Source organism: Chinchilla lanigera, unplaced genomic scaffold (genome assembly GCF_000276665.1).
Source record: "Chinchilla lanigera isolate Chin_1 unplaced genomic scaffold, ChiLan1.0 scaffold00050, whole genome shotgun sequence".
Taxonomy (NCBI): Eukaryota; Metazoa; Chordata; class Mammalia; order Rodentia; family Chinchillidae; genus Chinchilla; species Chinchilla lanigera.
The window spans coordinates 5,998,605-6,013,692 of NW_004955451.1; the positions used below are offsets into that span (position 1 = coordinate 5,998,605).

General features: G+C 46.9%; 1 protein-coding gene across 1 annotated transcript in view; it reads left to right on the forward strand.

The window, feature by feature from the left end:
- The first annotated feature begins 5,084 nt into the window (after window positions 1-5,084).
- The window catches only part of LOC102014102 (chromosome unknown open reading frame, human C17orf67), a 16,747-nt gene continuing 6,743 nt past the window's right edge, over window positions 5,085-15,088 (forward strand). The window contains exons 1-2 of the mRNA XM_005394072.1: window positions 5,085-5,216; window positions 6,176-6,276. Coding sequence (XP_005394129.1) covers window positions 5,162-5,216; window positions 6,176-6,276 — 156 coding nt within the window. The 5' untranslated portion in view covers window positions 5,085-5,161. The remainder of the gene's footprint in view (window positions 5,217-6,175; window positions 6,277-15,088) is intronic.

Here is a 15,088-nt window from a genome sequence, read left to right on the forward strand (position 1 = left end):
AAAAAAAAAAAAAAAAAAAAAGATAAAAATAGAGAGTTTATAATCTAGTTGGAAAGGTAGATAATAAAAACAGAAGAAAACAACTTTGGAAAGAGCTGTCAGAACTTGTATAATTGACCCTGGGTCTAAAATATACGGACATATAATTCTCTTGATTGGGATAGATTCTGTATCCTTCTTTTTCTTTTCCTTTTTTTCATGTACAAATTTTATATGTTGTTTTGTGAGGAATCATGCATGCTAGGCAAATCTCTTACCACTGAGCTACCTCTCCAGTCTCCAAATTCAGTACCTTTCTTTTTTTTTTTTTTTTGTCTTTTTGGGACAAGGTCTCACTATGCAGTTCAAGCTGGCCTTCAGCTCACTTTGTAGTCCAGGCTGGTCTCGAACTTGCAACAATCCTCCTGCCTCAGCCTCCTGAGTGCTGGGATTACAGGTATGTGCCACCATGTCTGGCTGGTACCTTTCTATGTTAAAAAAGTTCCTATGTTCCGGAAATTTCTTTAGCTTATATATTTGAAATCATTGCCTTTTTGGGTTAAAGCAGTATTTAGTGAGACAGTGTGGAGAACCCTACGGTGTTTGCTTTGTTATTGATCCTTAAACATCTGTGCGATGCGAGAATTCCTTTGAAAAAGAAATGAGAAACTCGCACGAATGAAAATATTAATTAGTTTGGGTGTGGTGGTGCATGGCTGTAGTCCCAGCTACCGGGAGGCTGAGGCAGGAGGATCATAAGTCCAACGCCAGCTTAGGCAACTTAGTGAGACCCTATCAAAAAAAAAAAAAAAAAAAAAAAAGCTGGACGTGTAGCTCAGTGGTAGAGCAATTGCCTAACATGCATAAGGTCCTGGGTTTGATCTCTAGCACCCCCGAAAAAAAGTTTAGGTTAGGTAGGAGTGCTTTAACTATGGGTGGTGGCACTATTTATGTGTTCTTAAATGTTGTCAAAATGCTAATATAACATTCTCAAGCCTCAACCTGTGATGAAGACTTTCAAGTAGAACACGCACTAAAATAGCAGGGCAGGAGTCTTAGGCGCTATGGCACCGTTTCTCATTCCCAGTGACTCGCTGGGACCCCTGGGGACTTCTAGTTCCCTTTGATGGCCTTGATTTTTTCCCTGCAGGTCTCGGGAGTCCCTGATTCTTCTCTCTACTCTGCCACCTGGTGGACTCGTTGGGAATTGCGCCTTCTACTGAGAGCCCAACTCACCCACTTATCTAGCTGTTACTTTAGTGGGGACGCGGTAGGGGAATAGCAAGGAATTCTCCGTAGCAGAGTAACGACGCACAAGGGGCCTTGTTCTTTCGTCTTCTAGAGCTGCTCACTTTGGAGCAGGAGCCCCAGGGGCCAAGCTGAAGGGCATTTGAAAGGCGCTGCCCGCATCACAGCAGAGGGATCTCTGCACCCGGGTCTCTGCGTCCCAGGGTGTGGTACAGGAGTAATTCTCAGGGTCATTGCTCCAGCCCGTTAGAGAAGTGACACAGGCTTCCTTAGAGCTTACAGTCCAGGGGAGGAGATTGAGTAAGAAAAGTGAATACAACATGAATTATAGTGAGTTCTAGGAGATGAACAGCAAGGGTGGTGGCCCTGGGGGAGGAATTTTGACCAAGTAGGCAGGGGAGAACAGGCTCGCCTGAGCGGGAGAAATTTGAAATTGAAACCTGGCCGGGCGTGCTGGCTCACGCCTGTAATTCCAGCAGTGGGGAGGCTGAGGCAGGAGGATCGTTGCAAGTTCGAGGGCAGCTTGGGCTACAAAGTGAGCTCAAGGACAGCTGCACAGCGAGACCCTGTCTCAAAAAGAAAAAAAAGAAAGAAAGAAAGAAAGAAAGAAAGAAAGAAATTGAAACCTGAAGAATGAGAAGGTAATGATTGTGAAAAGAGCATGTGTAAAGGTCCTGAGATAGGGAGGAGCTTGTTACATTGAAAGTAGCTAAGTGATTGTGGTGAGCCGGAAGGGAGTGGTCTGAGTAGGGCCAGAGAGGCGCGGAGGTACGGAGAGCCCAGGGCCCTGCGGTGCGTGGGAAGGACTCTGAGTTTTTGATTCCAGTGGGAAGAGGTGGGAGGAGCGCTGGGAGACCCGCGGGAACCCAGAGCAGAAGCAGTGAGGGAGACTGTGGCCTCCGCATCTGGCATCAAAGCCCCGAGCCGCGGGGACTGCTGAGAGCTGGAAACGTGAATGAGCAATGTGTAAGACAGATTCTGAAAGCTTGCTGTAAAAAAGGCACAACATCGTGAAGTAAACTGTGTATACTGGTTACACGGTGTAATACTATTTTGGATAACTCATTCTGTTAAATAAAATATTTAAAAGTTAATCTTTTTGAAAACCCTGTAAAACTGTGGCTACCTGGAAATTTTTGGAGGATAATTTTATAGACAGGGTCTCACTCTGTAGCTCAGGCTGGCCTTGAATTCACTATATAGCCCAGGCTGGCCTCAAACTCACTGGCAATCCTCCTGCCTCAGCCTTGCGAGAACTGGGATTACAGGTATGCAGCCCCGTGCCTGGCTGGAAAATCCGAATTATCTATGTGGCTTGTGTCTGTGGCTTGTATTATGATTTTATTGGCCATCCCTGACACCGACAAAAATTCCTAAATTAGAAAAATACTTCTAGAGTCACATTAGAAATTCCTAGTTAGGGGTAGAATTTTTTTCCTGGCTCATGGAAGGTGTTTATTTGATATAACAAAATAACACAGTGTTCCATTCAACCGTGAAGAGAAAAGGAATGTAAAATATGAATATATGTATAAAAATAATATACGTATTAAAAACTAAAATAATGGTCTTAAAATTCCTTAGTTCTTAAGATATATATGAAACCAGGAGGATTTTAAAAACACAGAGTACATAAAACCAAAGGCCGAATTGAATTAACATGTGAGGGAATTTGCTAACAATGTCTGATTTTCTTTCTGGTGTACAATCTGCTCAGACTATCTGTATACCGGCTGCGTGGGCAGGACGTTTTGGTTTGGTATCAGTTACACAGCATTAGCATAAACTCTGACAACTACAGATCAGGTTTTCTTTTCTTTGGAACTGGCAAAGTGGCCACAGAAACATCAGCTCATTTCTCCACAGAGCTTTATCCAAATTTATGTTACATTCCTTCCAGATCTACTTTTAATATATTGAATAATGTGATATGGATGGACTGAGGGTTGATTGGTCCTGGGGATCAATCCCAGGGATACTCTACCACTGAGTTATATCTCCTACCTTTTTTATTTTTTAGTGTTTTTTTTTTTTTTTTCCTTTTTTGGTCTTTTTGAGACAGGGTCTTCCTCTGCAGTTCTGGCTGGCCTTGAGCTCACTTTGTAGCCCAGGCTGGTCTCCATTTCGCAACGATCCTCCTGCCTCAGCCTCCTGAGTGCTGGGATTGCAGGCGTGCGCCACCACGCCTGGCTGTTATATTTTAGTTTTGAGACAGGCTGCTGCCACATTGCCTAGGTTGGCTTTGAGCTTGCGATCCTCCTGCCTCAGCCTCCCAAGCAGCTTGAATTGCAGCAGTGTGCCACTACACCTGGCTCATGTGATGTTTGTAGATGAGGAAGACTTCAGCCTGTTGAGATTTGCTTATCTTTACAAAAATAGCCTTATGTCTGGTATTTGGCTGCCTACCATCTTACTGACAGATTCTGCATGCAGTGCTGGAAAGGTGAAAGGATGTTTCTTTCCACAGTTTGGGAGATTCTGGTCCACACTATCAGTTGACTTCGTTATATATTTATTTATTTATTGGTCTGTTTGAGACAGAGTTTCACTATGGAGTTCAGGCTGGCTTTGAACTCACTTTGTAACCCAGGCTGGCCTCAAATTCTCAGCAATCCTCCTGCCTCAGCCTCCCGAGTGCTGGGATTACAGACGTGCGCCGCCGCTCCCAGCGGCTCCATTGTTTTGAGCCTGTGGCAAGGCAGCTCATCGTGGAGTGTGTGGTAGAGTAAAGCTGCTTCATCACCAGCCCGGGAGTGAGACAGAGGGAAGAAAGATCTGGGCTCCCATAACCCTCGCAGGGAACACCTGCAGTGACCTTGGGCTCCTCTTTAGGCCCCCAATCGTAAAGGTTTCACCACCTCCAAAAAGTGGTCCCCTGGCCATGTAGTCCAGGCTGAACTTGAGCTCACTATGTAGCCCAGGCTGGCCTCAAACTTGCAGCGATCCTCCTGCCTCAGCCTCCTGAGCACTGGATTACAGGTATGCACCACCAAGCCCACTGTAGGTTTGAAGACAGAAGCCTTAGGCTTTCCCTCAGCACCCACTGTGTGAGCTTGAATTTTATCACTCATCTCTGGATCTCACTTCCTCTATCTGTGAGGAGGAGACCGATATAAAGGAGCAGGCACAGGTAACATGGGGTTTACAGCTTGTCCCTCAGGTTTTCCACACTCTACGAGGCAGGCGCTGGAACCTTTTCACAGAGGGGAAGACAGGTTCAGAGAGGTGAAGTGACTTACCTAAAGATACAATGCTAGTAAGAGGTGAGGATGGGATTTGAACTCTGGTCTTTTAGCCTCCAAAGTCAGCAGAAAAAAACTTTTCCCCTCATGATTCCTCTTGCTAGTTTCCCTGCCTCACTTTGAAATTACTGGGGTGGGGGGAGGTTCAGACTAGATCGATGACTGGCTTTGCAAAAATGTGGTGGTAAAATATGCAAATGTAAGGGATGATTAACAGTGAAACAAGCTGGGCTTGCTGGCACACACCAATAATCCCAGTACTTGGGAGGCTGAGGCAGGAGGATCACCAGGAATTCAAGGCCAGCCTGGACTACACAGAGTGAGATCCTGCCTCAAAAAAACAAAAACGAAAACCAAAAACCTCAGTGAAATGAAAAGCTACAAATAAACAAACACTCAGAAGCTACCGTAAGAACGTATTAGATCTGTCTACATGAATCTAATATTACATGCCGCTTTCTCAAAGCCATCTCTGGAAGTTATTTCCTTCCTCAGGGTGAAAATGCAAGGAATTTGGAGGAAAACATTTTAGCAGTCATTCTTGCGAGCACAGTGTCACACACACTTAGCATCACACAGCGGGTCCTGCTAGTCAGAGTATAAACAAGTGCTGAGCCGGATGCGGCGTCCTCAACAACACCGGCTCAGCACGAGAACTCACTCAGCTGCAGGCCGAGAGAGCGGGCGTCAGGATGGAGAAATTGCTCGTGCTGGTCCTCGCCGGCGCCGTGCTGGTTTTTGTGTCAGGTGGGAACCCGCTCCAGAAGCAGTCTATTTCTATTCTAGGCCAATATGACAAACTGAAATAGTAGAGTATTTGGTACTTTTTTTCACATGTCAAATAATATATAGTATATATTGCATAGATATTTTAATATATAGTATATATTGCATAGATATTTTAGTGCTTTTTGTTTTTTTTTTTCCTATAAGATCAGACTTCTAGGATTACTATCATGGGGGGTAAATGATTATTATTCATTTATTTTCAGTGGGGGTGTATCAGGACTCGAACTCAGGACCCTGTGCTCACCAGGCAGGCGCTTGTGTGGCTGAACTATATTCCTGACCCAAATTATTACTATTTTTTTTTTTAAAAAGTCTTTAAATGTATTTGAGCACTCATGGAGTACTAACCAGTCAAAAATACTGTTACCTCCTCAACTCTGCGGGTCATAGCAGATCACCAAAATTTAATGTGCTTTGATCATGTTAATATTTTTTGAGCATTTGCGTGTGATCCCCAAGACAATTTAATTTTATTAGCATAGTCTCCTCTAGGAGGGGTGTAGTGATGACCAAGTTTAATGCGATCTTGTGGCTGGGAATCTCCACACTTGATTTTGTCCACGGAGGATTTAGAGAAAAGAAAATCCCACTAACGCAAAGCTGAGGAAAGAAAAACACAGACCAGAAAACTGAGAAAATATATTTAAAGTAAATTCATGCTAACTTGTGAAGGAATGGGCCGTGGGAAGAGGGAAATAGATTTAAATTGTGCAGCTTTTTTTCCTTAACCATAGGAGAAACGATTGGAAACTCCTCTCCCGGCTCCCTGGAATGCCACATCCTTTGGAGCAGGTCTGAGGGAAAGAACTGTTGTGTTTTCACCAAAATCCTACTTTCAAATCCTTTGGCTTGGACTCTGTAGATGGAGCCAGCGGCTGGGGTCTGAGAGGCCCTGAGCACCTTCTTGTGTTTTTCAGAGGCGTCCCCGATTCTGACGGAAAAGGAGGCCAAACAGCTCCTGAGGTCCCGGAGACAGGACAGGCCCAGCAAACCTGGATTTCCCGATGAGCCCATGCGGGTGAGTGTGTGGCCCTGGCCAGGTTAAAGAAGGTGCTGTTAGCCTGGTGTGATAATGCGTGCCTCCAATCCTCTGGGAGGCTGAGGCAGGATGATTGCAACTTTGAGCCCAGCCTAGGCAATTTAGTGACTGAGCAAGACTCTGTCTCAAAGAAGAAAATAAAGGCTGGGGATGTAGGTCAGTGTGAAAGTCCTGTGTCCAATCCCCTCCACTGGGGGAAAAAAAAAAAGGCTACTCTGTGAATGAATGCATGACTGCTCTTTCAGTCTGAATGAACCTGGTGCTGGTCCCAGCATGGACTGCAAGATGGGGGCCCTGTTACAGTCTCAGGTAGAAGTTACCTGTGACCGCAGCCCTTTACCTATGTGTGTTCTCTCCTGGAGGTGCCGGCTCAGCTCACTCACTGTAAGCAGGGTATTTAAAATAGAAATAGTAAGTGTGATAGTCCCAGGGTCCTGATAGGCTCCCGAGATTCACAGGAATGGTTCCAAGGGAGCTGCTCCTGTTGGCTGATGCCAGCGGCCGTGTGTCCAGGCTGGAAGGCTCTGGGGCCAGCGGTGGGTCCCTCTGATTTTGCTCCCTGGGCTCACCGCGGTGCTGAGGGCTCACAGTGTCCCCCTGCCTAGTCTTTTGGAACCATGGGACCCCTTCCTGCCTCTTTTCGGGGTGCCCTCACACTTTGCAAGGCCGGTCCAGCCCAGGTCAGGCCTGGGCCAGCTCCCCCCATGACTGCAGCTGTCCTGACTTATGGGCTATTTCTGCCCCACCCCAGGGAAGGGAGCTGTGACCCCGAATGGGTGTCTCCGTGGTCTAGGCTGGGTCCCTTCTAGAGCTCTCACACCGGCGCCGTCTCAGCCTCTTTCACCGTGTCTCCACGGCTAGGCTCCCGAGGACCTGCAGCCTTGTTTGCCTTCACTAGCTCTGGACTTGGGCATCGTCTGATGTTTTCATTGAACAGGCCTTTCTTATCTTTCTTCTTTTTTTGAGACAGGATCTCGTTATGCAGCTCAGGCTGTTTTAAAAGCACAGTCCTCCTGCCTCAGCCTCCCGAGTGCTGCTACAGCAAATGTGAGCTGCCACACCAAGAAGTGATTCTTTTCAAAATGTGGGGTCACACAGTGATGTCCAGCACTGGCTAGGGTGAGACTGGGCTTGAATTTCCTGATTCCCTGCCCCACCCCGACTTCTTGACTGTGTAAACTTTGGGGAAGTTTCCTTATATTTCAGAACTTTCATACTCTCATCTATAAAATGAGGATACCAGCTGGGCATGGTGGTGCATGCCTGTAATCCCAGCACTCGGGAGGCTGAGGCAGAAGGATTGCCTCAAGTTTGAGGCCAGTTTGGGCTACATAGCAAGACCCTGTCTCAAAAACAAACAAACACACATACAAGAAAACAAACCCAAAAGCCCTAAAATTAGGATAGTAATAACATTTTTATTCATATGCACATTACTGCAATAGCATTATAAAGAATAATATAAAATAACAATTTTATGAAGGTGCAACAAAGTAGTTCCTTATAGAACACTTAGGATGGTGCTCAGCTAGTGGGAGCGGCTCCTCTAAGTAGGAAGGAACAGGTTCCAGGTTGGACGTGAAGTCTCTTAGGTTCTGCTCAGAGTCTGATGGAGACAGTGAGCTGATGCCTGTCATTAAGTGGCTTAAAAGTGAATCAAGGTGCACACCTATAATCGCAGCATTTGGGAGGCTGAGGCAGGAGGATTGCCACAAACTCAAGGCCAGCCCAAAATGTATAATGGGATCCTGTCTCAAAAAACAAAAAACAAACATAAACAAACAAACAAAAGTCAAGGACTTCAGACTGTTCAGGGTGGAGGTGTGCTCTGGGGCAGGAGAAATGGGTGGTTCAGGACACCTAGGTGCAGTGGGCAGGGCCTGGAAGGTGGGCAAGGCCAAGGTCAGGAAGGGTTTGAGCCTCCTGGACTTTATCTTGTGTTGTGGGGAAACAGCGGGAGGACTTTTCACACAGAGGAGCTGAGATGAGCTGGGCTTTAGAGGATGTGCCTTCAGTTGGTGCTAGACTCTGGTCCCTGACCCTTGCTTTGCTGGGCCTGGTCCTTCCCCGGAGCAGAACCCTCCCAGAGCGCCTCCTCTGAGCTCGAGGTCACCACTTGTCTCCTTGCCTCCAGCTCTGTGATTTTGTTGGCTCTCCAGCTGTCTTCCTGCTTGTGCTGCTCTTTTATAGGCCTGACCCCCACCTACTGCTCTCAGGGGCCTTAAACCTGCCTGGCCTGGTTTCTCTGTGACTCCTCGTCACGGGACTGACCGCTGACCCGTCCACCGCTTCCCAGCCCACTCTGCTCTGCGCGGTCCTGCTCATCCTGACGTCGGGTCCTCAGGCACGCAGTCCAGTTGGGAAAAGTGGCCTTGTGACTTTCAGCAAAACACGCGCACAATCGTTTGGTGGCTGGTCTACACCAGCAATTGTCACCCAGGGGTGACTTTGTGCTTCTATGCCTGGGGAGGTTTAACAACGTCTGGAGACATTTCTGGCTTTCACAAGGATGGCAGCAGGTGTGCCTCACGGACGCTGAGAAACATTCCCCCAGTGCCCACAACACACAGTGCTCTGCCTCCACGGTCCGTGGAGCTGACGGTGAGGAGTGCAGACTGCACAATGCCAGACAGCCTCTCTCTCGTTTATTCTGTGGCATTCTCCGCGTCTCTTTCCCACCCACGCGCAATTACACTGATAAACAATGGGTAGATTTTGGTGTAATATTTTTCTAGAGAATATGTTTCTCAATTTTGGCTGGAACCACTTGGGGAACTAAAAATAGCTGATGTCAGAGTCTCACCCCCTGGGGGGTGTCTGCGTGAGTGCACCTGTGTGTGTGCATGTGTGTGTGCGCGTGTGTGTGTGTGTGTGTGTGTGTGTGTGTGTGTGTGTGTGATTAAAGCTTCTTGGAGGCACCAGTGCCCATCAAGGCTAACAACTGACCACAGTGCTGGGCCTTTGGGATTCTGGAGAAATCAACTCATGTGCTCCGGGACCTCATGGCCCGGTCAGGAGCTCAGACACATTCAGAAAACAGTGTCGAAGTGAGCAGGGTGGGGAGCAGGAGTCTTAGCCCCGGAGATTCCATTTAAATAGTGAGTGCTGAGTGCCTGGTGCTGATCCAGATGGGCCCCTAAGTAGATTCTGCACAGACTGTGCCCTTCCAAGCGCCAGGCACAGAGAAGAAAGAGCCGTGAGGTGATCCTCATTCGAGCTGCCCATCGTGTGGAGGCAGAGCCAGAGGGCGCCAGCCTGGGTCCACTTCTCTAATGGGCTACCTGGTACAAGGGACAGTACCTTGTGAAGGGCCGGAGCCTTGAGCTCTACCTGGAAGGACAGGGGGCATGGGAGGGCTTCCCGGGGGAGGTGCCCCCCCCCCCCCGTGGGAACCTGAAGGCCGGGAAGGAGGGCTCAGGCAGTGAGGTGGGTGCAGGTGAGCTGCAAAGATGATTCCACTTAGCGTCAGCCGCCACTTGCCAGCTGTGGACGCTGGGCAGGTCATTTCCTCTTTTGAGAGCCCAGTTTTCTCATCTGCAAAATGCAGAGTTTTGCCCTGGTCTCATATTCATATCCTGGGGTTCTGGACAGAGCCTTGAGGGTGACCCCGCTTTCTTGGTGCCAGTCAGAATCTCAGGGGAAGAGCTGTGAGCAGCAGAATATCAGCTCGGGTGAGGAGCTGGGGGGCACATTTGGAGGCACTTAGAGAGGGGGTGTCTCTCGAAGAAACCCAACGCCCCCTCTCCTCATGATGGGCCAGGTGCCGGAAGGATCCATCATCCTCCACCGCGGGGACCACACCCCATGGCTCCTGTTGTTTTCTTTCCTTTTTATGGATTTATGAAAGGCAAATTTATCAGTTCCAGTCCCTGGCGTGCATGTGATCTCATTAACCGAGCAGCTGGCTGCGCTCTCGCGGTCAAATCTGAGTGTAAAGTACGGCGGCCCCCACTTGCCAGCAGGTCACGAGAGGCCGTTGGGATTGACCTTTGGCCAAGGGTGGTCAGGACGCAGGCAGGCGGTCAGAACTGCCCTGCGGGCTCCCACCTTAACAGCACAGGCAGGAAGGAGTCCCCGGAAGGCCTGTTCAGTTGTGAGTGTGCTTGTGTTGATTTTCAGGGTTGTGATCTGAACTTGCTGCTCAGTGTGGTCCCCAGGAGAGCTGCCTAGGCTCTGCCCAGGAGCAAAACACAGGCTCCTCCCCAGAGGTACAAGGTGATGGGGTGTCCTGGAGGCCCATGGTGAGCGCTGGGCACCTTTGGGTTGAGAAACACTGCCCAGGTTGGCAGAGGTGGCTGCTTCTCTTGCTTCCTGGGTTTAGGAGCTTGTCCCCGTTTGTGGTGTTTTGACATGTGGTGATTTCACATTTTGGTTATTTTCCATATGTGACGAAGATCCTCCTACACACGTGTATTTTGCTGAATTTGATCATCAAAATGAACTTGCTGAGGCAGAGGGTGTATATGCTTTTGAGTGTAAGAGGTACTGCCGATTGACTGTCCCAATCCCTGGCACTATCTGTAAGAATAGTGTTTCCTAAAATCTCGCCAAAGTTTGCATGCACAACTTGCGAGATGAAAGGAAAGATATAAAGGGAAACCCACCTATTCATAGTTTTGTGTACATTTGTGTGTGTGCGTGTGTGCGTGTGTGTGTGTGTGTGTGTGTGTGTACACACACGTTACCAAACAAAAACAGCAATGTTTGGGAACAAATTTTACCTTCATCACTTCATGGCCACTCAGTGTATTCTCCTTCACATGCATGGGCTGATGCATGAGTTTTGACATTTTGTGTTCCTGTTTTCCAAGACAGCATTTTAGTAGAAGTTTCAAGCCGACGCTCTGATGGGAGTTAGGTGGTGGAGCTTAAATTGGACACGGTTGGCTGGGGCAGGAGGAGAAGATGAGGTGAGGGAGGAGTAGGAATACACAATGACTCCCGGGGTTCGGTATGGGCAGTGTGGTACATTGGCTTTGGACATCTACAGGGAGAAGCAGCTCAGGTGGAAGGCGGTGTGTGTCAAACTTTTCTCCCAGGACACCATCTTTGGTGCCTTCCTTTTTTTTTTTGTGGTAGTGGATTTTTTTTTTTTTTTTTTTAGCAATTAGATTAGTGGGCTGTGCCTTTCCTTTTCTTTTTCTTTTTTTTTCTGGTACCAGAAATCAAACTCATGACCTTGTGCTTGCCAGGCAGGCGCTGTGCCGCTGAGCTAAATCCCCAGGCTTTTTTTTTTTTTTTTTGAGACAGGGTCTCGCTATGCAGTTCAGGCTGGCCTTGAGCTCACTTTGTAGCCCAGGCTGGTCTGGAACTCACAGTGATCCTCCTGCCTCAGTCTCCCGAGTGCTGGGATTACAGGCGTGCGCCACCATGCCCGGCTGGGACACCTGTCTTTGTACTTCCTTCTTCTGCTCTTGGCTACCTAGCTAACTCTTGTCCACTGAGAGAGACTCACTTTAACTCTGGCTCTCTTGAGAGGCCCTTTGGCTGCTCCCCTCTCCCCCTATGTATAGGTGTCACTTGCAGCATTGCGTTGCTGTTTTTGACATTCTTTATGTCTCTCTTGCTGGATCATTCTGAGTTCCTTGAGGAGATGGGCAGTGTGTGTGACTTCCGGGTTCCTGGCACCAGCACATTATTGGTTTCTACAAAATACTCATTATGCTTATTTCATTTGTTTCCGTGCTCCTTTCAGGGGGACAACTGTGTGGGCTACAACTCAACTACAGATCCCGGAGCTTATTTCACAGAAATCTTTCCTATTGGCTCTCTTAAGCTCGTTAAATTTCTCCTCATCTCCCCCAATTTTAGGGGCGGCATTGTTTGCCAAACGCTAGGGTAAACCATGGAAATTCTTTAAAAGGATGACATTCGAGCTTAAAGGATGTCTTTTGTGACCGTGTTCATAAGCCCTTGTGTGCCTGGGAATTTGCCTTTCTAGGAAGTCTGCCATTTTGGCCTGTGTTCCTTTCCGGAATGTTCTTGTTGGGTAAGTATAAATCATATTGGCATTATTGTGAGTAGTCTTTCGTGTGTAGCCCCTTGACAAATGTACATAGTAACTCAGTTATCCCCACGGCTTCAAAGCTGGTCCAGAGTAGCTGAGATGCTAATCATGCATGCTGTTGACCTGCTTTCCTGTAGGGCGGGACCTGATCCAGTTATGTTCTGAGCCGTCCTCCTGCCTATGGGATTACCTTGCTTTTTACTAATGAGCAAAATAATTCTTCTGAAATGTCACTAGGCCTCTCCTTCTGCCCAAACATTCATAGGAAAGATTTCATCTTCTTGGGAAAAAATTTCTGCCTAGGTGCTAGTTAGGTAGACAGATAAGCTGTCCACTTTATGATTCTCAGATCAGATTCCAGTGGGTGTTGAATTTCATCATCACACTTCTCCAGTGTCATCCTAAGGATCTCTTGCCATTTCCATTCTAATTACTGGAAATTATTTTCCATTCTAGTTATGGGGACATTATTTACTTAGAGTCATTGCAGTTGGCATCTGACATGGAACACAAATACTGGTTTTTGTGTTGTTGTTTTTTCCTCCCCTTGTCAAAAGGAATCTAAAGAAATGAGAACCTATTTTCCGTCTAACCCTTCTTTCTCAGTCCAGGAACATTTGAGATTATCATTAATGCTGGGTTATTTCTAACTCAGCCAGTGCAATTGTTGAACTTGTGGTTTTTAGCAGATTTGCAGTTTGGCTTTTCATCTTTGACTAATGATCGCTTTTAGGGCTTTGTGGCATATTCATTTTCCTAACATTTTAAATAAATAGTGAGATGTCATGGAAACCAGCACTGGTTTCTCTCTTGTTCTCTCTGTGTGTGTCTATTTTGGTTGTTTTTCTTCGACGATGATTTCAGCTGCTGTTTAGGAGTGTGAAATCGATATTGCTTTTGGTGCTTTTTATGTACTTTTTGCCCCAGCTGGTAGAATGAGCAGATTGACAGAGATGTCAAGAAATGTTCTGAGGAGGATTTAGTAAGATTATAGACAAACAACAGCTATTTCATTAATTCATTTCTCCAGTGAGTTACATCAAAGTCCTACTGTGTGCTACGCACTAAGCCATAGGCCAGGTTTACATTGGTCCCTACCATAAAAAAACCATCTAGCTGGGCTGGGCATGTTGGCGTGTATCTGTAGTCCCAGCTACTCAGAAGACTGAATCAGGAGGGTTGCTTGAACTTAGGACTTTGATATTATCCTGGGCAACATAAAGAGAACTTGTCTCTTAAAATAAAACAAACAAAACAAAGCACCGGATGGATATTTGGGTGAGGGAACAGGGATTAAATGAGTAAGGGTATAAAAGAGTATCTAGTCACAAAAATGTCTGTATATCACTGGTGAGATTTGTTAATATCACCAGTGATCTCATTAGTAAAAGTCTTTTTTTTTTTTTTTTTTTTTGGCTATGCTAGGGATTGAACCCAGAGCCTTGTAAGTATTCTACCACTGAACAATACTCCTAGCATTTTATTTTCTTTTATATTTTTGTAGTACTAGGTGCTTGCTCTATCACTTAGGGACTTTTCTTGCCCTTTTTAAATTTTATTTTGAGAGATGGTTTTGATAAATTCGCTGGGTTGATTTTGAACTTACAATCTTCCTGCTTCAGCTTCCTGAGTAGCTGAAACTATAGGTGTGTCCCACTGTACCTGTTTTATTATTATTATTATTTTTTGTCTTTTTGAGATAGGGCCTCACTATGCAGTTCAGGCTGGCCTTGAGCTCACTTTATAGCCCAGGCTGGTCTCGATCTCGCAACAATCCTCCTGCCTCAGCCTCCCGAGTGCTGGGATCACAGGTGTGCGCCATCACGCCCGGCTTTGTGCCGCTGTACCTGAAGCTGCAACCTGATAGTAGCAGGTGCAAGTTTTCCAAAATCCTAATTTCCTCCTGAAAGCTCAGATTGTATTAGTTAGCAACAAATCCCGTCCATCGTTTTCCTTGAGTGACAGCTTGGTTGGCTCATTTTCAAGATATCTGCCAAACGTGCATAAAGTACGACTATTTCTATTCTTGCCACCAACAGTTGCACAAGTGTGTTTGCTTGTGCAAACCACTGCACTTCGTTATGCAGCTGCCTGGGTGTGCACGATGGACCCCTCTCTACTGCTTTATCAGCACGTTCTTTGGGGAAGCTGGCACTTCTGGAGCATTTTCTTTTCTTTTCTTTTTTTTGTCTTTTTGAGACAGGGTCTCGCTATGCAGTTCAGGCTGGCCTTGAGCTCACTTTGTAGCCCAGGCTGGTCTTGAACTCACAACGATTCTCCTGCCTCAGCCTCCTGAGTGCTGGGATTACAGGCATGCACCACCACGCCCAGCTTATTTTCATTTTTGTAGCTGAGTGGGTGGTGGTAAAGGAGGCAGTGCCACCAACACAGTGGGTACCGCTGTCTGGGTGCCTAGGAAGGCACCCGGCATTACCCATGATTTCTCTGGTACATCATTGCAAATGCCAGTGCTTTGAGGAGTCACATAATGGCTGAGGGTTTTTCTAAAAATAGTGTTGACCTCATGGAACCCTGAGAGAGCACAGACCACACTTTGAGGGGGGGCCGCTGTGGTCCTTCATTCAACATTCATCAAACCTTTACTGCAAGTTGCCTGTGGACCGGTTCCTGGGAAAGATGCTCAGCCCCACAGCCTCCAAGTATACTCAGACTTTGCTTGTTTGATAGTAATTAAAAGGACCAGCTAATGCATATTAGATTCCTACCATGTGCCAGGAACCGTGTACCAAGACCCTGTACCATTGGTTTCTTTTTTTTTTTTTT